Raw genomic sequence first — 24,702 nt, forward strand, 5'->3', positions numbered from 1 at the left:
GGCGTGTCTCTGCAGAATGCTGTGGTAGCCATGCTGGTTAAGGCCAAACCAGATGGGATGGCTTATCGCTGCAGAATGCTGTGGTAGCCATGCTGGTTAAGGCCAAACCAGATGGGATGGCGTATCGCTGCAGAATGCTGTGGTAGCCATGCTGGTTAAGGCCAAACCAGATGGGATGGCGTATCGCTGCAGAATGCTGTGGTAGCCATGCTGGTTAAGGCCAAACCAGATGGGATGGCGTATCGCTGCAGAATGCTGTGGTAGCCATGCTGGTTAAGGCCAAACCAGATGGGCGTATCGCTGCAGAATGCTGTGGTAGCCATGCTGGTTAAGGCCAAACCAGATGGGCGTATCGCTGCAGAATGCTGTGGTAGCAAGGGCTGGTTAAGAGTGCCTTGAATTTTTAAATAAATCACAGACAGCGTCACCAGCAAAGCACCCCCACACCATCACACCTCCTCCTCCATGCTTCACGGTGGGAACCACACATGCAGAGATCATCCATTCTGCCACATCTCATCTCACAAAGACAAAGCGGTACGTACCAAAAATCTCCAATTTGGACAAATATCTAGTGGTCCAATGTCCATTGATCGTGTTTCTTGGCCCAAGCAAGTCTCTTCTTCTTATTGGTGTGCTTTAGTAGTGGGTTATTTGCAGCAATTTGACCATGAAGGCCTGATTCACACAGTCTCCTCTGAACAGTTGATGTTGAGATGTGTCTGTTACTTGAATTCTGTGAAGCATTTATTTGGGCTGCAATCTGAGGCTGGTAACTCTAATGAACTTATCCTCAGCAGCAGAGGGAACTCTGGGTCTTCCTGTCCTGTGGCGCTCCTCATGAGAGACAGTTAACTAATGAACTTATCCTCTCCAGCAGAGGTAACTCTGGGTCTTCATGTAGCAGAGGTAACTCTGGGTCTTCCTGTAGCAGAGGTAACTCTGGGTCTTCCTGTAGCAGAGGTAACTCTGGGTCTTCCTGTAGCAGAGGTAACTCTGTGTCTTTCTTTCCTGTGGCGCTCCTCATGAGAGCCAGTTAACTCTAATGAACTTATCCTCTGCAGCAGAGGTAACTCTGTGTCTTCCTGTAGCAGAGGTAACTCTGGGTCTTCCTGTAGCAGAGGGAACTCTGGGTCTTCCTGTAGCAGAGGTAACTCTGGGTCTTCCTGTAACAGAGGTAACTCTGGGTCTTCCTGTAGCAGAGGTAACTCTGGGTCTTCCTGTAGCAGAGGTAACTCTGGGTCTTCCTGTAGCAGAGGTAACTCTGGGTCTTCCTGTAGCAGAGGTAACTCTGTGTCTTCCTGCAGCAGAGGTAACTCTGTGTCTTCCTGTTTCATTAGCGCTTGGTTTTTGCGACTTGAAGAAACGTTAAAAGTTCTTGAAATTTTCCGTATTGACTGACCTTCATGTCTTAAAGTAATGATGGACTGACCTTCATGTCTTAAAGTAATGATGGTCTGTTGTATTGACTGACCTTCATGTCATAAAGTAATGATGGACTGTTGTATTGACTGACCTTCATGTCTTAAAGTAATGATGGACTGTTGTATTGACTGACCTTCATGTCTTAAAGTAATGATGGACTGACCTTCATGTCTTAAAGTAATGATGGACTGTTGTATTGACTGACCTTCATGTCTTAAAGTAATGATGGACTGACCTTCATGTCTTAAAGTAATGATGGACTGTTGTATTGACTGACCTTCATGTCATAAAGTAATGATGGACTGTTGTATTGACTGACCTTCATGTCTTAAAGTAATGATGGACTGTTGTATTGACTGACCTTCATGTCTTAAAGTAATGATGGACTGACCTTCATGTCATAAAGTAATGATGGACTGTTGTATTGACTGACCTTTATGTCTTAAAGTAATGATGGACTGTTGTATTGACTGACCTTCATGTCATAAAGTAATGATGGACTGTTGTATTGACTGACCTTTATGTCTTAAAGTAATGATGGACTGTTGTATTGACTGACCTTCATGTCATAAAGTAATGATGGACTGTTGTATTGACTGACCTTTATGTCTTAAAGTAATGATGGACTGTTGTATTGACTGACCTTCATGTCTTAAAGTAATGATGGACTGTTGTATTGACTGACCTTTATGTCTTAAAGTAATGATGGACTGTTGTATTGACTGACCTTCATGTCTTGAAGTAATGATGGACTGACCTTCATGTCTTAAAGTAATGATGGACTGACCTTCATGTCTTAAAGTAATGATGGACTGACCTTCATGTCATAAAGTAATGATGGACTGTTGTATTGACTGACCTTCATGTCTTAAAGTAATGATGGACTGTTGTATTGACTGACCTTCATGTCTTAAAGTAATGATGGACTGTTGTATTGACTGACCTTCATGTCTTAAAGTAATGATGGACTGACCTTCATGTCTTAAAGTAATGATGGACTGACCTTCATGTCTTAAAGTAATGATGGACTGTTGTATTGACTGACCTTCATGTCTTAAAGTAATGATGGACTGACCTTCATGTCTTAAAGTAATGATGGACTGTTGTATTGACTGACCTTCATGTCTTAAAGTAATGATGGACTGTTGTATTGACTGACCTTCATGTCTTAAAGTAATGATGGACTGTTGTATTGACTGACCTTCATGTCATAAAGTAATGATGGACTGACCTTTATGTCTTAAAGTAATGATGGACTGTTGTATTGACTGACCTTCATGTCTTAAAGTAATGATGGACTGACCTTCATGTCTTAAAGTAATGATGGACTGACCTTCATGTCTTAAAGTAATGATGGACTGTTGTATTGACTGACCTTCATGTCTTAAAGTAATGATGGACGCTCCTAACTCAGTGTATCAATACACCCAGTCACTACAATGATAATGCTCCTAACTCAGTGTATCAATACACCCAGTCACTACAATGATAATGCTCCTAACTCAGTGTATCAATACACCCAGTCACTACATTGATACAGGCGTCCTTCCTAACTCAGTTAACGGAGAGGAAGGAAACCGCTCAGTGTTTTCACCACGAGGCCCATGGCGACTGCAAAACAGTTAGAGTTTAATGGCTGTGATGGGAGAACACTGAGGCTGGATCAACAACATTGTAGTTACTCCTCAATACTATTGACAGAGTGAAAAGAAGGACGCCTGTACAGAATAAATATATTCCAAACATGCGTTCTGTTTGCAATAAGGCACTCACGTAAAACTGCAAAAATGTGGCAAAGAAATTAACTTTATGTCCTGAATACAAAGCGTTATGTTTGGGGCAAATCCAACACAACATCACTGAGTAACACTTCATATTTTCAAAGATGAGGTGGCTGCATCATGTTATGGGTATGCTTGTCATCGGCAAGGACTAGGGGAGTTTTTTAGGATAAAAATAAATGGAATAGAGAGAAGCACAGACAAAATCCCAGAGGAAAACCTGGTTGTCTGCTTCCCAACAGATACTGGGAGTATTCCAAAACATGCAAAAAATATCATGTACAAATATTGTACAATCCAAGTGTGTAAAGTTCTTAGAGAATTACCCACAAAGCTTACCCAGAAAGACTTACAGCTGTAAATCAAAGATGATTCTAAGATGTACTGACTCAGGGGTGTGAATACTTGTAAAATGGGATATTTCATTTTCAATATTTTCATTTTAAAAACCTGTTTTACATTTGAAAATGTCTGTAGCTCAGTTGGTAGAGCATGGCGTCATTTGTATTGTGACGTCCAGGGGGTAGTGGGTTGTGATGTCATTATGGGGTATTGTGATGTCATTATGGGGTATTGTGATGTCCATGTCATACATAGTCATTATACGTGATGTCATTATATTGTATGTCATTATGGGGTATTGTGATGTCATTATGGGGTATTGTGATGTCACACCACCCATACGCACACATGACTGTAAGTCGCTTTGATGTCATTATAAAAGTATTGTGATGTCATTAGGGGTATTGTGATGTCAAATGGCATATATTATTATTTATTATATTATAACATTTCTAAAAACCTGTTTTCACTTTTGTCATTATGGGGTATTGTGATGTCATTATGGGGTATTGTGATGTCATTATGGGGTATTGTGTGTCGTTGTGGGGTATTGAGATGTCGTTCATTAGGGGGGGGTATTGTGATGTCATTATGGGGGTATTGTGATGTCATTAGGGGTATTGTGATGTCATTATGGGATATGTAATCCATGTTGAGTTCAGGCTGTAACACAACAACATGTGTAATAAGTCCAGGGGTTTGAATACTTTCTGAAGGCACTGGACAACAGATTGATAGCGAACATCATGTAGATCCGTAGCCAATCAGAAAATAGAAACCAGTCTCTGTGTCAGATAGTTCCCTAAACGGTACTATACAGGGAACAGGATGTGAATAGACGCGTCCTGTATCTCTCAGTTCCCAGGTAACAGTAACGAATCAGTCACAGCTGCCATCTTTCCAACCGTCCCTCCACCTCTCATCCACGAGGGAACAGTCAAACGGCTGCTTCCCCAGCCGAGCGTTGACGTCGTTATGGACGCCACACAGCCACTGGGAGAGGGCGTGGCGACTACTGGCATCTGGCTGATTGGTCTTCAGCCTGAGGAAACAGGAAGTGATGTCATTTAGTCAACCCTGTGGTGGAGTCCCTACTCGACTACATTGCAGACGATCTTACAGGACAGGTATTTAACAGATCAGCTAACCACATATAATACAGCAATGTGACGCCCGACTGCATAGTGGATGACGTGGCAACCATTGATTGATGCAATGCTACTCCTGGGTATCTAGTTGGGCAGGAAGTGGACCTGTATCTACTGCCAGTCATCTGTGACCTTTAACCCACTAGAACCAATTATACAACTCTCAACACCAGCCAACGTAACACACAATAACATAACCTCTAACCCCTGACCTTGTCCGCAGGTCCTCAGCACACTCCTCGCAGGGGAAGACCTTAGAGAAGAGGTTGATGAACTGTCCCATGTCTGTCTGCTGTCTGGGGGAGGGCCGGTCTGGGTAGTAAGCTGCCATGGTGTGCAGGAAGGACCAGGTGTTACGCCCTAACTCTTCCCTGTCCAGCGGACACTCCGGCTGCCGCTGGGGCTCCACATGCTCAGCTGGGGCCTCCTACACACAAACACACACAGGGATACAGACAGACACACATACTGCTTGACTGCGTTGTCTGATGAGCATTACCAAGTCATCATTACTCAACATGAAGAAACGCATGCAGAGGTAGTAGACTATCCACACTGACATCATGCAGGTTTACTAATCTCCTCTATTAGATAATAGTAGAGGCCTGGCAGAGTTAGTAGACTATCCACACTGACATCATTCAGGTTTACTAATCTCCTCTATTAGATAATAGTAGAGGCCTGGCAGAGTTAGTAGGTTATCCACACTGACATCAGTCAGGTTTACTAATCTCCTCTATTAGATAATAGTAGAGGCCTGGCAGAGTTAGTAGGTTATCCACACTGACATCATGCAGGTTTACTAATCTCCTCTATTAGATAATAGTAGAGGCCTGGCAGAGTTAGTAGGTTATCCACACTGACATCAGTCAGGTTTACTAATCTCCTCTATTAGATAATAGTAGAGGCCTGGCAGAGTTAGTAGACTATCCACACTGACATCATGCAGGTTTACTAATCTCCTCTATTAGATAATAGTAGAGGCCTGGCAGAGTTAGTAGGCTATCCACACTGACATCAGTCAGGTTTACTAATCTAAATAGATCCTCTATTAGATAATAGTAGAGGCCTGGCAGAGTTAGTAGACTATCCACACTGACATCATTCAGGTTTACTAATCTAAATAGATCCTCTATTAGATAATAGTAGAGGCCTGGCAGAGTTAGTAGGCTATCCACACTGACATCAGTCAGGTTTACTAATCTCCTCTATTAGATAATAGTAGAGGCCTGGCAGAGTTAGTAGGCTATCCACACTGACATCAGTCAGGTTTACTAATCTCCTCTATTAGATAATAGTAGAGGCCTGGCAGAGTTAGTAGGCTATCCACACTGACATCATTCAGGTTTACTAATCTCCTCTATTAGATAATAGTAGAGGCCTGGCAGAGTTAGTAGGTTATCCACACTGACATCATTCAGGTTTACTAATCTCCTCTATTAGATAATAGTAGAGGCCTGGCAGAGTTAGTAGACTATCCACACTGACATCAGTCAGGTTTACTAATCAGGTTTACTAATCACACTGACATCAGTCAGGTTTCTAATCTCTATTAGATAATAGTAGAGGCCTGGCAGAGTTAGTAGACTATCCACACTGACATCATTCAGGTTTACTAATCTAAATAGATCCTCTATTAGATAATAGTAGAGGCCTGGCAGAGTTAGTAGGTTATCCACACTGACATCATTCAGGTTTACTAATCTCCTCTATTAGATAATAGTAGAGGCCTGGCAGAGTTAGTAGACTATCCACACTGACATCAGTCAGGTTTACTAATCTCCTCTATTAGATAATAGTAGAGGCCTGGCAGAGTTAGTAGACTATCCACACTGACATCATTCAGGTTTACTAATCTCCTCTATTAGATAATAGTAGAGGCCTGGCAGAGTTAGTAGGCTATCCACACTGACATCATTCAGGTTTACTAATCTCCTCTATTAGATAATAGTAGAGGCCTGGCAGAGTTAGTAGGCTATCCACACTGACATCATTCAGGTTTACTAATCTCCTCTATTAGATAATAGTAGAGGCCTGGCAGAGTTAGTAGGCTATCCACACTGACATCATTCAGGTTTACTAATCTCCTCTATTAGATAATAGTAGAGGCCTGGCAGAGTTAGTAGACTATCCACACTGACATCAGTCAGGTTTACTAATCTCCTCTATTAGATAATAGTAGAGGCCTGGCAGAGTTAGTAGACTATCCACACTGACATCATTCAGGTTTACTAATCTCCTCTATTAGATAATAGTAGAGGCCTGGCCGAGTCAGAACAACGTGGCAGCTTACAGAGGTGTCCATGAGGAAACATCTTATCAGCTACATAAACAGTGATGTTTGTGTCAAACAAGTAGAATTTTGGTAGGTTGCTGTTTGTCTCAAACAAGTAGCTTTACGGTAGGTTGATGTTTGTCTCAAACAAGTAGCTTTATGGACGGTTGACGTTTGTGTCAAACAAGTAGCTTTACGGTCGGTTGACGTTTGTGTCAAACAAGTAGCTTTACGGTCGGTTGACGTTTGTCTCAAACAGGTAGCTTTACGGTCAGTTGACGTTTGTGTCAAACAAGTAGCTTTTTGGTCGGTTGACGTTTGTGTCAAACAAGTAGCTTTTTGGTCGGTTGACGTTTGTGTCAAACAAGTAGCTTTTTGGTCGGTTGACGTTTGTGTCAAACAAGTAGCTTTTTGGTTGGTTGACATTTGTGTCAAACAAGTAGATTTTTGGTCGGTTGAGGTTTGTCTCAAACAAGTAGCTTTATGGTCGGTTGACGTTTGTCTCAAACAAGTAGCTTTACGGTCGGTTGACGTTTGTGTCAAACAAGTAGCTTTACGGTCGGTTGACGTTTGTGTCAAACAAGTAGCTTTACGGTCGGTTGACGTTTGTGTCAAACAAGTAGCTTTACGGTCGGTTGACGTTTGTCTCAAACAAGTAGCTTTACGGTCGGTTGATGTTTGTCTCAAACAAGTAGCTTTACGGTCGGTTGATGTTTGTCTCAAACAAGTAGCTTTACGGTCGGTTGATGTTTGTCTCAAACAAGTAGCTTTACGGTCGGTTGATGTTTGTGTCAAACAAGTAGCTTTACGGTCGGTTGACGTTTGTCTCAAACAATTAGCTTTACGGTAGGTTGATGTTTGTCTCAAACAATTAGCTTTACGGTAGGTTGATGTTTGTCTCAAACAAGTAGCTTTACGGTAGGTTGACGTTTGTCTCAAACAAGTAGCTTTACGGTAGGTTGACGTTTGTCTCAAACAAGTAGCTTTACGGTAGGTTGATGTTTGTCTCAAACAAGTAGCTTTACGGTAGGTTGATGTTTGTCTCAAACAAGTAGCTTTACGGTAGGTTGATGTTTGTCTCAAACAAGTAGCTTTACGGTAGGTTGATGTTTGTCTCAAACAAGTAGCTTTACGGTAGGTTGACGTTTGTCTCAAACAAGTAGCTTTACGGTAGGTTGACGTTTGTCTCAAACAAGTAGCTTTACGGTAGGTTGATGTTTGTCTCAAACAAGTAGCTTTACGGTCGGTTGACGCTCATACGCAGTACATCATGCGTGGCTCACTTGTGGGTGTGGGGTTAGGGTTAGGGGTTAGGGTAAGGGGTTAGGCTCACTTGTGGGTTAGGGCTAGGGGTTAGGGGTAGGGTTAGGCTCACTTGTGGGTGTGCTGGCAGCATATTGCAGAACAGTCGATTGTGCGTCAAGAATTCAGCATATAGCAAGTTTGTATGAAGGTCTGGTTATTAAATGGGTAAATAGTTTAATTCGTTTTCAGAATTTATGGCCATGGAGGAGGGTGAAAGGATAGCAGATCCAGTGTCAAAGATCTAGAGAGAAGGCTATTCTGGATAGGGCAGGGACTTCTGGATAGGGGAGGGACTTCTGGATAGGGGAGGGACTTCTGGATAGGGGAGGGACTTCTGGATAGGGCAGGGACTTCTGGATAGGGCAGGGACTTCTGGATAGGGCAGGGACTTCTGGATAGGGCAGGGACTTCTGGATAGGGCAGGGACTTCTGGATAGGGCAGGGACTTCTGGATAGGGGAGGGACTTCTGGATAGGGGAGGGACTTCTGGATAGGGGAGGGACTTCTGGATAGGGGAGGGACTTCTGGATAGGGGAGGGACTTCTGAGGACTTCACCTCAGCATGGGAGCCAATCCGTATTGCAGATCTTCACCTCCTACATCGAAGAGGGTGCTGTTCCCTGGCAACACCTTGTGCCGAAGACTACACTTTGCACAACCAAAGACTATTTTAAGAGCCACCCATATTGCAATAAGAGTATTCTTCCATTTACTTAGCTATGTCAACTGCAGATAATTACATTCACAGTTTCTCTCCCATGGAAATAAAAATATATATATTTTAAATCCCGTTTTCTCTCCAATTTAGTGATATCCAATTGGTAGTAGTTCCAGTCTTGTCCCATCGTTGCAACTCCCGTACGGACTCGGGAGGGGCGAAGGTCGAGAGCCATGCTCACCTGTGGCGCTGCTGCTGCTGGGGTCTGTGGCGTTTTCTGGACCTTCATCCACGACTTGAAGTCGGTACAAGCCCTGCACGGCTTTTTCTTCGGTTCTCCGGTCTGCTCCGGGTCCTTACCGGTGCTGTCCTCCGGGGGCCTGCCGGTTATTATGGGGAACCCCTGGATGCCCGCGGTGGATGATCCTCCGGTGGACGTGGCCATGTCCGCTGTGTTACCGTGGGAAGGATCTGTCATCGGACCAGAACCCGCGGCGGAAGGACGCTTCCGTTATAACGCTTTATAACTCCTCCTCCATGTGTTCTATATATGACACCCGGCCTCCATGTTCACCAACACATGTCTGAATTTATTGTAAACATGTAGGGCAGTAAGTCCACTCGAACCGTGTTCTGTAAACGACTTGATATTTGACCAGGAACTATTTTTCCAGGTATATAACGTTAGATGTTTTGTTCCCCACCGGAATGAAAAGAGAACGGAACCCTCCAGTTCCGGTTTGTGACGTCATTTTTCTATGCATGCAGTTGAGTCGAACACATTTAAAGTGTATATTTTTCATAGATATTAATACCGGCTGATCAGTTTTGTGTTTGTATGTTAACTTCTTGGATTATAGTTAAATCTGTAGTTTTTATTTGATTGACAAATTAATGTTGCGGTCTTCTCACTAGTTGCCTGACACAGGAAGCTATCGCTAGTTAGCGAGCTTGCTAGGCTATTGGGGAGTAGCGGTGTTGACACGTTTCAGTCACAGGAGGTTGGTGGCACCTTCATTCGGGAGGATGGACTCGTGGTAATGGCTGGAGTGAAATGAGTGGAATGGTATCAAACACATGGTTTCCATTCGCTCCGTTCCAGCCATTATTATGAGCCGTCCTCCACCCAGCAGCCTCCAGTGGTTCCAGTCTGATGTAGTGTCTCTCTCCAGGCAGTAACCAGTCTGATGTAGTGTCTCTCTCCAGGCAGTAACCAGTCTGATGTGTGTCTCTCTCCAGGCAGTAACCAGTCTGATGTGTGTCTCTCTCCAGGCAGTAACCAGTCTGATGTAGTGTCTCTCTCCAGGCAGTAACCAGTCTGATGTAGTGTCTCTCTCCAGGCAGTAACCAGTCTGATGTGTGTCTCTCTCCAGGCAGTAACCAGTCTGATGTGTGTCTCTCTCCAGGCAGTAACCAGTCTGATGTAGTGTCTCTCTCCAGGCAGTAACCAGTCTGATGTAGTGTCTCTCTCCAGGCAGTAACCAGTCTGATGTAGTGTCTCTCTCCAGGCAGTAACCAGTCTGATGTGTGTCTCTCTCCAGGCAGTAACCAGTCTGATGTAGTGTCTCTCTCCAGGCAGTAACCAGTCTGATGTAGTGTGTCTCTCCAGGCAGCAACCAGTCTGATGTAGTGTCTCTCTCCAGACAGTAACCAGTCTGATGTAGTGTCTCTCTCCAGGCAGTAACCAGTCTGATGTAGTGTCTCTCTCCAGGCAGTAACCAGTCTGATGTAGTGTGTCTTTCTCCAGGCAGTAACCAGTCTGATGTAGTGTGTCTCTCTCCAGGCAGTAACCAGTCTGATGTAGTGTCTCTCTCCAGGCAGTAACCAGTCTGATGTAGTGTCTCTCTCCAGGCAGTAACCAGTCTGATGTGTGTCTCTCTCCAGGCAGTAACCAGTCTGATGTGTGTCTCTCTCCAGGCAGTAACCAGTCTGATGTAGTGTGTCTCTCTCCAGGCAGTAACCAGTCTGATGTAGTGTCTCTCTCCAGGCAGTAACCAGTCTGATGTAGTGTCTCTCTCCAGGCAGTAACCAGTCTGATGTAGTGTCTCTCTCCAGGCAGTAACCAGTCTGATGTGTGTCTCTCTCCAGGCAGTAACCAGTCTGATGTAGTGTCTCTCTCCAGGCAGTAACCAGTCTGATGTAGTGTCTCTCTCCAGGCAGTAACCAGTCTGATGTAGTGTCTCTCTCCAGGCAGTAACCAGTCTGATGTAGTGTCTCTCTCCAGGCAGTAACCAGTCTGATGTGTGTCTCTCTCCAGGCAGTAACCAGTCTGATGTAGTGTCTCTCTCCAGGCAGTAACCAGTCTGATGTAGTGTCTCTCTCCAGGTAGTAACCAGACTGATGTAGTGTGTCTCTCCAGGCAGTAACCAGTCTGATGTAGTGTCTCTCTCCAGGCAGTAACCAGTCTGATGTAGTGTCTCTCTCCAGACAGTAACCAGTCTGATGTGTGTCTCTCTCCAGGCAGTAACCAGTCTGATGTAGTGTCTCTCTCCAGGTAGTAACCAGACTGATGTAGTGTCTCTCTCCAGGCAGTAACCAGTCTGATGTAGTGTCTCTCTCCAGACAGTAACCAGTCTGATGTGTGTCTCTCTCCAGGCAGTAACCAGTCTGATGTAGTGTCTCTCTCCAGGTAGTAACCAGACTGATGTAGTGTGTCTCTCCAGGCAGTAACCAGTCTGATGTAGTGTCTCTCTCCAGGCAGTAACCAGTCTGATGTAGTGTCTTTCTCCAGGCAGTAACCAGTCTGATGTAGTGTCTCTCTCCAGGCAGTAACCAGTCTGATGTGTGTCTCTCTCCAGGCAGTAACCAGACTAGAAGTGTAACCTGCCCGCTACGACAACATGGGTATCCTGGAGAAGATAGGAGAGATAGAGAGAGAGATCTCTCGAACACAGAAAAACAAAGGTAAGACAGAGGTGGCCGGCTGGGTTGTTTGAGTTTATTTTTACAGGGACCTACGCTACGCCATCTTGGACCCTTAACCTTGACCCTTAACCCCGACCCTGGAGTTTGAGTTTATTTTTTATTTTTACAGGGACAGTGCACATTAATCAACGTTTCAGTAAAAGTGCCGGTTTTAGCCAGCCGGCTAATTTTCAACCGCAGTCCCTGGGCAGGTTATTAAAAACAATTACAATATAGACAATCAATGAGCAGTGAGCAACATAGGACAAGCAAGACATAGCATACAGACAGAGCAACATAGGACAAGCAAGTCATAGCATACAGACAGAGCAACATAGGACAAGCAAGACGTAGCACACAGACAGAGCAACATAGAACAAGCAAGACATAGCATACAGACAGAGCAACATAGAACAAGCAAGACGTAGCATACAGACAGAGCAACATAGAACAAGCAAGACGTAGCATACAGACAGAGCAACATAGAACAAGCAAGACGTAGCATACAGACAGAGCAACATAGAACAAGCAAGACGTAGCATACAGACAGAGCAACATAGAACAAGCAAGACGTAGCATACAGACAGAGCAACATAGAACAAGCAAGGCATAGCATACAGACAGAGCAACATAGAACAAGCAAGACGTAGCATACAGACAGAGCAACATAGAACAAGCAAGACGTAGCATACAGACAGAGCAACATAGAACAAGCAAGACGTAGCATACAGACAGAGCAACATAGAACAAACATGGCATACAAAGAGCAACAACAAGAGTGGCATACAGACAGAGCAACATAGAAAACAAGCAAGACAGCTAGACATACAGACAGAGCAATCTGATAGAACAAGCCATGACTTCAAGCATACAGACAGAGCAACATAGGACAAGCAAGACAGTGCATTACAGACAGAAGCAACAGAGAACAAGCAAGGTGCTTTTCCATAGACAGGAACATATACAGACGTAGCATACAGACAGAGCAACATAGGACAAGCCAAGACATGGTTTTCATACAGACAGAGCAACATAGGACAAGCAAGACGTTTAGGATCATGACAGACAGTTCTGCAACATTCAAGGCATAGACAGATCCATAGAACAAGCACGGGGCATACAGACAGAGCAACATAGAACAAGCAAGACCAGTTCAGACAGAGCAACATAGAACAAGCAAGACGCTAGCATACAGACAGACAGTAGCATACAGACAGAGAACATAGAACAAGCAAGACGTAGCATACAGACAGAAGCAACATAGAACAAGCAGAGACGTAGGGGGCATACAGACAGAGCAACATATATTAACAAGCAAGATATAGCATACAGACAGAGCAACATAGGACACAAGACGTAGCATACACAGACAGAGCAACATAGAACAAGCAAGACGTAGCATACAGACAGAGCAACATAGAGACAAGCAAGACATAGCATACAGACAGAGCAACATAGGACAGCAAGACATAGCATACAGACAGAGCAACATAGAACAAGCATACCATAGCACACAGAGCAACAGAACAACATACAAACACAGACAGAGCAACATAGAACAAGCAAGACATAGCATACAGACAGAGCAACATACAGAGACAAGCAAGCGTAGCATACAAGCAGACGTAGCATACATAGAACACCCCAAGGCTAGCTACTCTTCCTGGGGACAGAGCAACATAGAACAGCTACTCTTCCTGGATACAGACAGTATTTATTATGGATCCCCATAGATCAAGCAAGGGGTTTAGCATACATCCCCATTAGCTCAGCTACTCTTCCTGGGGTTTATTATGGATCCCCATTAGCTCAGCTACTCTTCCTGGGGTTTATTATGGATCCCCATTAGCTCAGCTACTCTTCCTGGGGTTTATTATGGATCCCCATTAGCTCAGCTACTCTTCCTGGGGTTTATTATGGATCCCCATTAGCTCAGCTACTCTTCCTGGGGTTTATTATGGATCCCCATTAGCTCAGCTACTCTTCCTGGGGTTTATTATGGATCCCCATTAGATCAGCTACTCTTCCTGGGGTTTATTATGGATCCCCATTGGCTTAGCTACTCTTCCTGGGGTTTATTAGCTCAGCTACTCTTCCTGGTGTTTATTATGGATCCCCATTAGCTCAGCTACTCTTCCTGGGGTTTATTATGGATCCCCATTAGCTCAGCTACTCTTCCTGGGGTTTATTATGGATCCCCATTAGATCATCTACTCTTCCTGGGGTTTATTATGGATCCCCATTGGCTTAGCTACTCTTCCTGGGGTTTATTAGCTCAGCTACTCTTCCTGGTGTTTATTATGGATCCCCATTAGCTCAGCTACTCTTCCTGGGGTTTATTATGGATCCCCATTAGCTCAGCTACTCTTCCTGGGGTTTATTATGGATCCCCATTAGATCAGCTACTCTTCCTGGGGTTTATTATGGATCCCCATTGGCTTAGCTACTCTTCCTGGGGTTTATTAGCTCAGCTACTCTTCCTGGGGTTTATTATGGATCCCCATTAGATCAGCTACTCTTCCTGGGGTTTATTATGGATCCCCATTGGCTTAGCTACTCTTCCTGGGGTTTATTAGCTCAGCTACTCTTCCTGGGGTTTATTATGGATCCCCATTAGCTCAGCTACTCTTCCTGGGGTTTATTATGGATCCCCATTAGATCAGCTACTCTTCCTGGGGTTTATTATGGATCCCCATTAGCTCAGCTACTCTTCCTGGGGTTTATTAGCTCAGCTACTCTTCCTGGGGTTTATTATGGATCCCCATTAGATCAGCTACTCTTCCTGGGGTTTATTAGCTCAGCTACTCTTCCTGGGGTTTATTATGGATCCCCATTAGATCAGCTACTCTTCCTGGGGTTTATTATGGATCCCCATTAGATCAGCTACTCTTCCTGGGGTTTATTAGCTCAGCTACTCTTCCATTATTTTATTATGGATCCCCATTAGAGTCAGCTATCTTCCTGGGGTTTATTATGGATCCCCATTAGCTCAGCTACTCTTCCTGGGGTTTATTATGGATCCCCATTAGCTCAGCTACTCTTCCTGGGGTTTATTAGACCCCCATTGTGTAGATCAGCTACTCTTCCTGGGGTTTATTAGATTTTCCCCATTAGCTCAGCTACTCTTCCTGGGGTTTATTATGGATTTCCCCATTAGATCAGCTACTCTTCCTGGGGTTTATTATGGATCCCCATTAGATCAGCTACTCTTCCTGGGGTTTATTATGGATCCCCATTAGCTCAGCTATCTTCCTGGGGTTTATTATGGATCCCCATTAGCTCAGCTACTCTTCCTGGGGTTTATTAGCACAGGTACCATCTTCCTGGGGTTTATTATGGATCCCCATTAGCTCAGCTATCTTCCTGGGGTCCAGCAAAATGAAGGCAGTTACACAATTTTAAAAACATTACAATACATCTGGGCCTTTCAGAAGGCTTCACTACACACTATGTGTTTGCCTCAGGCCATCTACTCCACTACCACATATCTACAACAGTAAATGCATGTGTGTGTGTGTGTCTGGGTTGTAGTAGTCCCAGTATTTGTGTGTGTGTAGCCACAGAGTACCATCTGTGCCTGTGAAGGTGTGTGTCCCAGTATTGTCTGTGTGTAGCCACAGAGTACCATCTGGGCCTGTGTGTAGTAAATTGTGTGTGTGTCAAATCAAATGTGTATTTGTCACATACCACTGGTTAGCAGATGTTAATGCGAGTGTAGCCACAAATGCTCTGGGTCGCTAAGTGTCCTGTGCCACAGAGTGTCTGTGCTGAAGGCTAAGTCCCAGTATTGTGTGTGTGTGTAGTGTACCATCTGGGCCTGCTTGTGTTTGTAAGTCCCAGTATTTTCCCCTGTGTGTGTAGCCACAGAGTACCATCTGGGCCTGCTGAAGGCTAAGTGTAGTGAAGTACCAGTATTTTCCCCTGTGTGTGTAGCCACAGAGTACCATCTGGGCCTGCTGAAGGCTAAGTCCCAGTATTTTCCCCTGTGTGTGTAGCCACAGAGTACCATCTGGGCCTGCTGTATAGGCTAAGTCCCAGTATTTTCCCCTGTGTGTGTAGCCACAGAGTACCATCTGGGTGTGTCTGAAGGCTAGCCTAGTGTGTCCCAGTTTTCCCCTGTGTGTGTAGCCACAGAGTACCATCTGGGTGTAGTCCCAGTATTTCCCCCCCCTGTGTGTGTAGCCACAGAGTACCATCTGGGCCTGCTGAAGGCTTGTTGCTCCCCCTGTGTGTGTAGACAGAGTACCAGTCCCAGTATTTTCCCCCTGTGTGTGTAGCCACAGAGTACCATCTGGGCCTGCTGAAGGCTAAGCTAGCTAAGTCCCAGTATTTTCCCCCTGTGTGTGTAGCCACAGAGTACCATCTGGGCCTGCTGAAGGCTAAGCTAGCTAAGTCCCAGTATTTTCCCCCTGTGTGTGTAGCCACAGAGTACCATCTGGGCCTGCTGAAGGCTAAGCTAGCTAAGTCCCAGTATTTTCCCCTGTGTGTGTAGCCACAGAGTACCATCTGGGCCTGCTGAAGGCTAAGCTAGCTAAGTCCCAGTATTTTCTCCCTGTGTGTGTAGCCACAGAGTACCATCTGGGCCTGCTGAAGGCTAAGCTAGCTAAGTCCCAGTATTTTCCCCTGTGTGTGTAGCCACAGAGTACCATCTGGGCCTGCTGAAGGAAGGCTAAGTCCCAGTATTTTCCCCCTGTGTGTGTAGCCACAGAGTACCATCTGGGCCTGCTGAAGGCTAAGCTAGCTAAGTCACAGTATTTTCCCCCTGTGTGTGTAGCCACAGAGTACCATCTGGGCCTGCTGAAGGCTAAGCTAGCTAAGTCCCAGTATTTTCCCCCTGTGTGTGTAGCCACAGAGTACCATCTGGGCCTGCTGAAGGCTAAGTCCCAGTATTTCCCCCCTGTGTGTGTAGCCACAGAGTACCATCTGGGCCCGCTGAAGGCTAAGCTAGCTAAGTCCCAGTATTTTCCCCCTGTGTGTGTAGCCACAGAGTACCATCTGGGCCTGCTGAAGGCTAAGCTAGCGAAGTCCCAGTATTTCTCCCTGTGTGTGTAGCCACCATCTGGGCCTGCTGAAGGCTAAGCTAGCTAAGTCCCAGTATTTTCCCTGCTGAAGGCTAAGTCCCAGTATTTTCTCCCTGTGTGTGTAGCCACAGAGTACCATCTGGGCCTGCTGAAGGCTAAGCTAGCGAAGTACCAGCATTTTCCCCCTGTGTGTGTAGCCACAGAGTACCATCTGGGCCTGCTGAAGGCTAAGCTAGCTAAGTACCAGTATTTTCCCCCTGTGTGTGTAGCCACAGAGTACCATCTGGGCCTGCTGAAGGCTAAGCTAGCTAAGTCCCAGTATTTTCTCCCTGTGTGTGTAGCCACAGAGTACCATCTGGGCCTGCTGAAGGCTAAGCTAGCTAAGTCCCAGTATTTTCCCCTGTGTGTGTAGCCACAGAGTACCATCTGGGCCTGCTGAAGGCTAAGCTAGCTAAGTCCCAGTATTTTCCCCCTGTGTGTGTAGCCACAGAGTACCATCTGGGCCTGCTGAAGGCTAAGCTAGCTAAGTCCCAGTATTTTCCCCCTGTGTGTGTAGCCACAGAGTACCATCTGGGCCTGCTGAAGGCTAAGTCCCAGTATTTTCCCCTGTGTGTGTAGCCACAGAGTACCATCTGGGCCTGCTGAAGGCTAAGCTAGCTAAGTCCCAGTATTTTCCCCCTGTGTGTGTAGCCACAGAGTACCATCTGGGCCTGCTGAAGGCTAAGTCCCAGTATTTCCCCTGTGTGTGTAGCCACAGAGTACCATCTGGGCCTGCTGAAGGCTAAGTCCCAGTATTTTCCCCCTGTGTGTGTAGCCACAGAGTACCATCTGGGCCTGCTGAAGGAAGGCTAAGTCCCAGTATTTTCCCCCTGTGTGTGTAGCCACAGAGTACCATCTGGGCCTGCTGAAGGCTAAGCTAGCTGAAGTAGCCACAGCGCCCAGCTGCTGGAACCGTCCCAGTATTTCCGCAGGAGCCAAAGGAGAGTTCGATGTCATGAAATCTGAGACGCACGTGTTGCACTGATTGGCTTCCCCTCTGTCGGAAAGGTCAGACAGGAAACAGACTGAGCACGCTCACAACGTGTCCTCTAGTCCTGTGTGTTAACTCATGTCTCTGTCCTCTAGTCCTGTGTGTTAACTCATGTCTCTGTCCTCTAGTCCTGTGTGTTAACTCATGTCTCTGTCCTCTAGTCCTGTGTGTTAACTCATGTCTCTGTCCTCTAGTCCTGTGTGTTAACTCAGGTCTCTGTCCTCTAGTCCTGTGTGTTAACTCAGGTCTCTGTCCTCTAGTCCTGTGTGTTAACTCATGTCTCTGTCCTCTAGTCCTGTGTGTTAACTCATGTCTCTGTCCTCTAGTCCTGTGTGTTAACTCATGTCTCTGTCCTCTAGTCCTGTGTGTTAACTCATGTCTCTGTCCTCTAGTCCTGTGTGTTAACTCATGTCTCTGTCCTCTAGTCCTGTGTGTTAACTCATGTCTCTGTCTCTGTCCTCTAGTCCTGTGTGTTAACTCATGTCTCTGTCCTCTAGTCCTGTGTGTTAACTCATGTCTCTGTCCTCTAGTCCTGTGTGTTAACTCATGTCTCTGTCCTCTAGTCCTGTGTGTTAACTCATGTCTCTGTCCTCTAGTCCTGTGTGTTGACTCATGTCTCTGTCTCTGTCCTCTAGTCCTGTGTGTTGACTCATGTCTCTGTCCTCTAGTCCTGTGTGTTAACTCATGTCTCTGTCCTCTGTCTCTGTCCTCTAGTCCTGTGTGTTAACTCATGTCTCTGTCCTCTAGTCCTGTGTGTTAACTCATGTCTCTGTCCTCTAGTCCTGTGTGTTAACTCATGTCTCTGTCCTCTAGTCCTGTGTGTTAACTCATGTCTCTGTCTCTGTCCTGTGTGTTAACTCAGTCCTGTGTGTTAACTCATGTCTCTGTCCTCTAGTCCTGTGTGTTAACTCATGTCTCTGTCCTCTAGTCCTGTGTGTTAACTCATGTCTCTGTCCTCTAGTCCTGTGTGTTAACTCATGTCTCTGTCCTCTAGTCCTGTGTGTTAACTCATGTCTCTGTCCTCTAGTCCTGTGTGTTAACTCATGTCTCTGTCCTCTAGTCCTGTGTGTTAACTCATGTCTCTGTCCTCTAGTCCTGTGTGTTAACTCATGTCTCTGTCCTCTAGTCCTGTGTGTTAACTCATGTCTCTGTCTCTGTCCTCTAGTCCTGTGTGTTAACTCATGTCTCTGTCCTCTAGTCCTGTGTGTTAACTCATGTCTCTGTCCTCTAGTCCTGTGTGTTAACTCATGTCTCTGTCCTCTAGTCCTGTGTGTTAACTCATGTCTCTGTCCTCTAGTCCTGTGTGTTAACTCATGTCTCTGTCCTCTAGTCCTGTGTGTTAACTCATGTCTCTGTCCTCTAGTCCTGTGTGTTAACTCATGTCTCTGTCCTCTAGTCCTGTGTGTTAACTCATGTCTCTGTCCTCTAGTCCTGTGTGTTAACTCATGTCTCTGTCCTGTCCTCTAGTCCTGTGTGTTAACTCATGTCTCTGTCCTCTAGTCCTGTGTGTTAACTCATGTCTCTGTCCTCATGTCTCATGTCTCTGTCCTCTAGTCCTGTGTGTTAACTCATGTCTCTGTCTCTGTCCTCTAGTCCTGTGTGTTAACTCATGTCTCTGTCCTCTAGTCCTGTGTGTTAACTCATGTCTCTGTCCTCTAGTCCTGTGTGTTAACTCATGTCTCTGTCCTCTAGTCCTGTGTGTTAACTCATGTCTCTGTCCTCTAGTCCTGTGTGTTAACTCATGTCTCTGTCCTCTAGTCCTGTGTGTTAACTCATGTCTCTGTCCCTGTGTGTTAACTAGTCTAGTCCTGTGTGTTAACTCATGTCTCTGTCCTCTAGTCCTGTGTGTTAACTCATGTCTCTGTCCTCTAGTCCTGTGTGTTAACTCATGTCTCTGTCCTCTAGTCCTGTGTGTTAACTCATGTCTCTGTCCTCTAGTCCTGTGTCAGTCTAACTCATGTCAGCCTGTCCTCTAGTCCTGTGTGTTAACCACCCTGTCTCTGTCCTCTAGTCCTGTGTGTTAACTCATGTCTCTGTCCTCTAGTCCTGTGTGTTAACTCATGTCTCACACCTCTATGTCACACCTCTGTACCTAGTCCTGTGTGTTACACTCATGTCTCTGTCCTCTAGTCCTGTGTCACTCTAGTGTTACTCACTCAGTACCACACCTACCTGTCTCTCTAGTCCTGTGTGTTAACTCATGTCTCTGTCCTCTAGTCCTCATGTCTCTGTAGTCCTCTGTCTCTGTACCACAGTCCTGTGTGTTAACTCATGTCTCTGTCCTCTAGTCCACACCTGTTACTCACTCATGTCTAGTCCACACCTCATCTCTGTCCTCTAGTCCTGTGTGTTAACATGTCCTCCTCTAGTCCTGTGTGTTAACTCATGTCTCTGTCCTCTAGTCCTGTGTGTTAACTCATACCACACCTCTGTCCTCTAGTCCTGTGTGTTACCACACCTCATGTACCACACCTCTGTACCACACCTCTAGTCCTGTGTGTTACCACTCATGTCTCTGTCCTCTAGTCCTGTGTGTTAACTCATGTCTCATAGTCCTGTGTGTTAACATGTCTCTGTCCTCTAGTCCTGTGTGTTACCACTCCTCATGTCTCTGTCCTCTAGTCCTGTGTGTTAACTCATGTCTCTGTCCTCTAGTCCTGTGTGTTAACTCATGTCTCTGTCCACACCTGTGTTAACTCATGTCTCACCTCTAGTCCTGTGTGTTAACCACACTCATGTATGTCTCTACCTGTGTGTTAACACCTCTCTGTCCTGTGTGTTAACTCATGTCTCTGTCCTCTAGTCCTGTGTGTTACACCTCATGTCTCTGTCCTCTAGTCCTGTGTGTTAACTACCATGTCTCTGTCCTCTAGTCCTGTGTGTTAACTCACTCATGTCCTCAGTCCTGTATGTTAACTCATGTACTCTGTCCTCTAGTCCTGTCATATTAACACCATGTCTCTGTCCTCTAGTCCTGTATGTTAACTCATGTCTCTGTCCTACCACACCTGTCATGTTACACCTCATGTACCACACCTCATGTCTCTGTCCTCTAGTCCTGTGTGTTAACATACCATGTCTCTGTCCTCTAGTCCTGTGTGTTAACTCATATCTCTGTCCTCTAGTACCACCTATATACCAACTCATGTCTCTGTCCTCTAGTCCTGTGTAACACCATACCACACCTCATATGTCATATACCACACCTCTATACCACAGTCCTGTGTGTTAACTCATGTCTCTGTCCTCCAGTCCTGTGTGTTAACTCATACCACACCTCTGTCCTCAGTCCTGTATGTTAACTCATGTACTCACACCTCTAGTCCTGTGTGTATACCACACCTCTGTACCACACCTCTATCCTGTATTAACACCATGTCCACACCACTCTAGTCCTGTGTGTTCACTCATGACCTGTATCCCTAGTCCTGTGTGTACATCCACACTCATATCTCACACCTCTAGTCCTGTGTGTTAACTCATGTCTCTGTCCTCTAGTCCTGTGTTAACACCATACCACACCTCTGTCCTCAGTCCTGTATGTTAACTCATGTCTCTGTCCTCCAGTCCTGTGTGTTAACACCATGTCACACCTCTGTCCTCTAGTCCTCATATGTTAACCTCATGTCCTGTCCTCTAGTCCTGTGTGTTACCTCATGTCTCTGTCACCATACCACACCTCATATACCACACCTCATATCCTGTCCTCTAGTCCTGTGTGTTAACCATGTCTCTGTCCTCTAGTCCACACCTCATATTAACTCATATCCTCTAGTCCTGTGTGTTAACTCATGTCTCTGTCCATACCAGTCCACCATACCAACTCATGTCTCATATCCTCCACACCTGTGTTACCCACACCATACTGTCCCTATATACCACACCTCATATACCACACCTCTATACCACACACACCATACCACACCACACCATACTTCCTATGAGTTCACCACCCTGACCTGTATCCCTGGAGTTATAGAGGTACATCCACACCTCATATACCACACCTCATATACCACACATACCATACCACACACCTACCTCACACACCATACCACACCTCTGTCCATACCACACCTCATATACCACACCTCATATACCACACCTCACACACCATACCACACACCCCACACACCATACACACACACCATAACACATACCATACCACACATACCCACTCACACACACCACCATACACACCATACCACACACCATGTCACACACCCCACACACCATTAACACACCATACCTGTCCCATAGTCCACACCATACCACACACCACACCATACCACACACCCCATATACCACACACCATACCACACCCCATATGCCCCACACCATACCACACACCATACCACACCCCATATACCACACACCATACCACAGTCCATATGCCCCACACCACAACATACCACACCCCATATACCCCACACCATACCATACACCTCATATACCACACCCCATATACCACATACCATACCACATAACATGTGTTACCCCACATACCATACCATACCCCATACCACACCTCATACCATACCACACACCCCATATACCACACACCATGGGTTGTGGGGTCCAGCTGACAGTAGTGTATAATGACCCATCCAGCAGTATAATGGAGCCAACATCCAGCTGACAGTAGTGTATAATAACCCATCCTGCAGTATAATGGAGCCAACATCCAGCTGACAGTAGTGTATAATAACCATCCAGTCCTGCAGTATAATGGAGCCAACATCCAGCTGACAGTAGTGTGTGTATAACCCATCCTGCAGTATAATGGAGCCAACATCCAGCTGACAGTAGTGTATATCAACCCATCCTGTTGTCCTGCAGTATAATGGAGCCAACATCCAGCTGACAGTAGTGTATAATAACCCATCCTGTTGTCCTGCAGTATAATGGAGCCAACATCCAGCTGACAGTAGTGTATAATAACCCATCCTGTTGTCCTGCAGTATAATGGAGCCAACATCCAGCTGACAGTAGTGTATAATAACCCATCCTCAGTATAATGGAGCCAACATCCAGCTGACAGTAGTGTATAATAACCCATCCTGCAGTATAATGGAGCCAACATCCAGCTGACAGTAGTGTATAATAACCCATCCTGTCCTGCAGTATAATGGAGCCAACATCCAGCTGACAGTAGTGTATAATGACCCATCCTGTTGTCCTGCAGTATAATGGAGCCAACATCCCTGACAGTAGTGTATATAACCCATCCTGTTGTCCTGCAGTATAATGGAGCCAACATCCAGCTGACAGTAGTGTATAATAACCCATCCTGTTGTCCTGCAGTATAATGGAGCCAACATCCAGCTGACCAGTAGTGTATAATAACCCATCCTGCAGTATAATGGAGCCACATCCAGCTGACAGTAGTGTATAATAACCCATCCTGTTGTCCTGCAGTATAATGGAGCCAACACCTGACAGTAGTGTATAATAACCCATCCTGCAGTATAATGGAGCCAACATCCAGCTGACAGTAGTGTATAATACCCATCCTGTTGTCCTGCAGTATAATGGAGCCAACATCCAGCTGACAGTAGTGTATAATAACCCATCCTGCAGTATAATGGAGCCAACATCCAGCTGACAGTAGTGTATAATAACCCATCCTGTTGTCCTGCAGTATAATGGAGCCAACATCCAGCTGACAGTAGTGTATAATACCCATCCTGCAGTATAATGGAGCCAACATCCAGCTGACAGTAGTGTATAATAACCCATCCTGTTGTCCTGCAGTATAATGGAGCCAACATCCAGCTGACAGTAGTGTATAATAACCACATCCTGTTGTCCACACCTAATGGAGCCAACATCCAGCTGACAGTAGTGTATAATAACCCATCCTGCAGTATAATGGAGCCAACATCCAGCTGACAGTAGTGTATAATAACCCATCCTGTTGTCCTGCAGTATAATGGAGCCAACATCCAGCACAGTAGTGTATAATACCCATCCTGCAGTATAATGGAGCCAACATCCAGCTGACAGTAGTGTATATTACCACACCCATCCTGTTGTCCTGCAGTATAATGGAGCCAACATCCAGCTGACAGTAGTATATAATAACCATCCTATGTCCTGCAGTATAATGGAGCCAACATCCAGCTGACAGTAGTGTATAATAACCCCCTGTTGTCCTGCAGTATAATGGAGCCAACATCCAGCTGACAGTAGTGTATAATAACCCATCCTGCAGTATAATGGAGCCAACATCCAGCTGACAGTAGTGTATAATAACCCATCCACCATAATACCAACATCCAGCTGACAGTAGTGTATAATAACCCACCTGTATAACCCTGCAGTATAATGGAGCCAACATCCAGCTGACAGTAGTGTATAATAACCCATCCTGTTGTCCTGCAGTATAATGGAGCCAACATCCAGCTGACAGTAGTGTATAATAACCCATCCTGTTGTAACCCATCCTGCAGTATAATGGAGCCAACATCCAGCTGACAGTAGTGTATAACCACCCATCCTGTTGTCCTGCAGTATAATGGAGCCAACATCCAGCTGACAGTAGTGTATAATAACCCATCCTGCAGTATAATGGAGCCAACATCCAGCTGACAGTAGTGTATAATACCCACCCATCCTGTTGTCCCAGTATACCCATGGAGCCAACATCCAGCTGACAGTAGTGTATAATAACCCATCCTGCAGTATAATGGAGCCAACATCCAGCTGACAGTAGTGTATAATGACCCATCCTGCAGTATAATGGAGCCAACATCCAGCTGACAGTAGTGTATAATAACCCATCCTGCAGTATAATGGAGCCAACATCCAGCT

At 45.5% G+C, this 24,702-nt stretch overlaps 2 protein-coding genes and 1 long non-coding RNA gene across 6 annotated transcripts in view; 1 reads left to right on the top strand and 2 right to left on the bottom strand.

Moving 5' to 3' along the window:
- Window positions 1-1,482: 1,482 nt before the first annotated feature.
- Window positions 1,483-3,624, bottom strand: LOC127925827 (uncharacterized). 4 transcript variants are annotated; one of them, XR_008122419.1, is made up of 4 exons: window positions 2,729-3,624; window positions 2,369-2,584; window positions 2,153-2,212; window positions 1,491-1,816 (listed from the first exon to the last, which is right to left on the bottom strand). It is a non-coding gene; the product is annotated as an uncharacterized LOC127925827 (long non-coding RNA). The 4 variants fall into 4 exon arrangements; XR_008122417.1 differs by having other exon boundaries at window positions 2,153-2,242; XR_008122418.1 differs by having other exon boundaries at window positions 1,483-1,660; window positions 2,153-2,584.
- Window positions 3,625-4,147: 523 nt separating this feature from the next.
- LOC118383807 (FAD-linked sulfhydryl oxidase ALR) lies at window positions 4,148-9,558 on the bottom strand. The gene is made up of 3 exons (XM_052511146.1): window positions 9,176-9,558; window positions 4,909-5,123; window positions 4,148-4,590 (listed from the first exon to the last, which is right to left on the bottom strand). Exons 1-3 carry the CDS (start codon window positions 9,410-9,412, stop codon window positions 4,428-4,430), a joined length of 615 nt encoding a protein of 204 aa, XP_052367106.1. The 5' UTR covers window positions 9,413-9,558; the 3' UTR covers window positions 4,148-4,427.
- A 19-nt stretch (window positions 9,559-9,577) lies between these two features.
- drg2 (developmentally regulated GTP binding protein 2) overlaps window positions 9,578-24,702 on the top strand; it is a 60,235-nt gene continuing 45,110 nt past the window's right edge. The window contains 8 exon segments of the mRNA XM_052511147.1: window positions 9,578-9,701; window positions 11,733-11,838; window positions 17,057-17,105; window positions 17,795-17,819; window positions 17,821-17,860; window positions 17,863-17,906; window positions 21,496-21,521; window positions 21,807-21,870. Of these exon segments, the coding sequence (XP_052367107.1) occupies window positions 11,775-11,838; window positions 17,057-17,105; window positions 17,795-17,819; window positions 17,821-17,860; window positions 17,863-17,906; window positions 21,496-21,521; window positions 21,807-21,870 (312 nt within the window). The 5' untranslated portion in view covers window positions 9,578-9,701; window positions 11,733-11,774.

The sequence above is a fragment of the Oncorhynchus keta genome, unplaced genomic scaffold (genome assembly GCF_023373465.1).
Source record: "Oncorhynchus keta strain PuntledgeMale-10-30-2019 unplaced genomic scaffold, Oket_V2 Un_contig_6330_pilon_pilon, whole genome shotgun sequence".
NCBI classification, from domain to species: domain Eukaryota; kingdom Metazoa; phylum Chordata; class Actinopteri; order Salmoniformes; family Salmonidae; genus Oncorhynchus; species Oncorhynchus keta.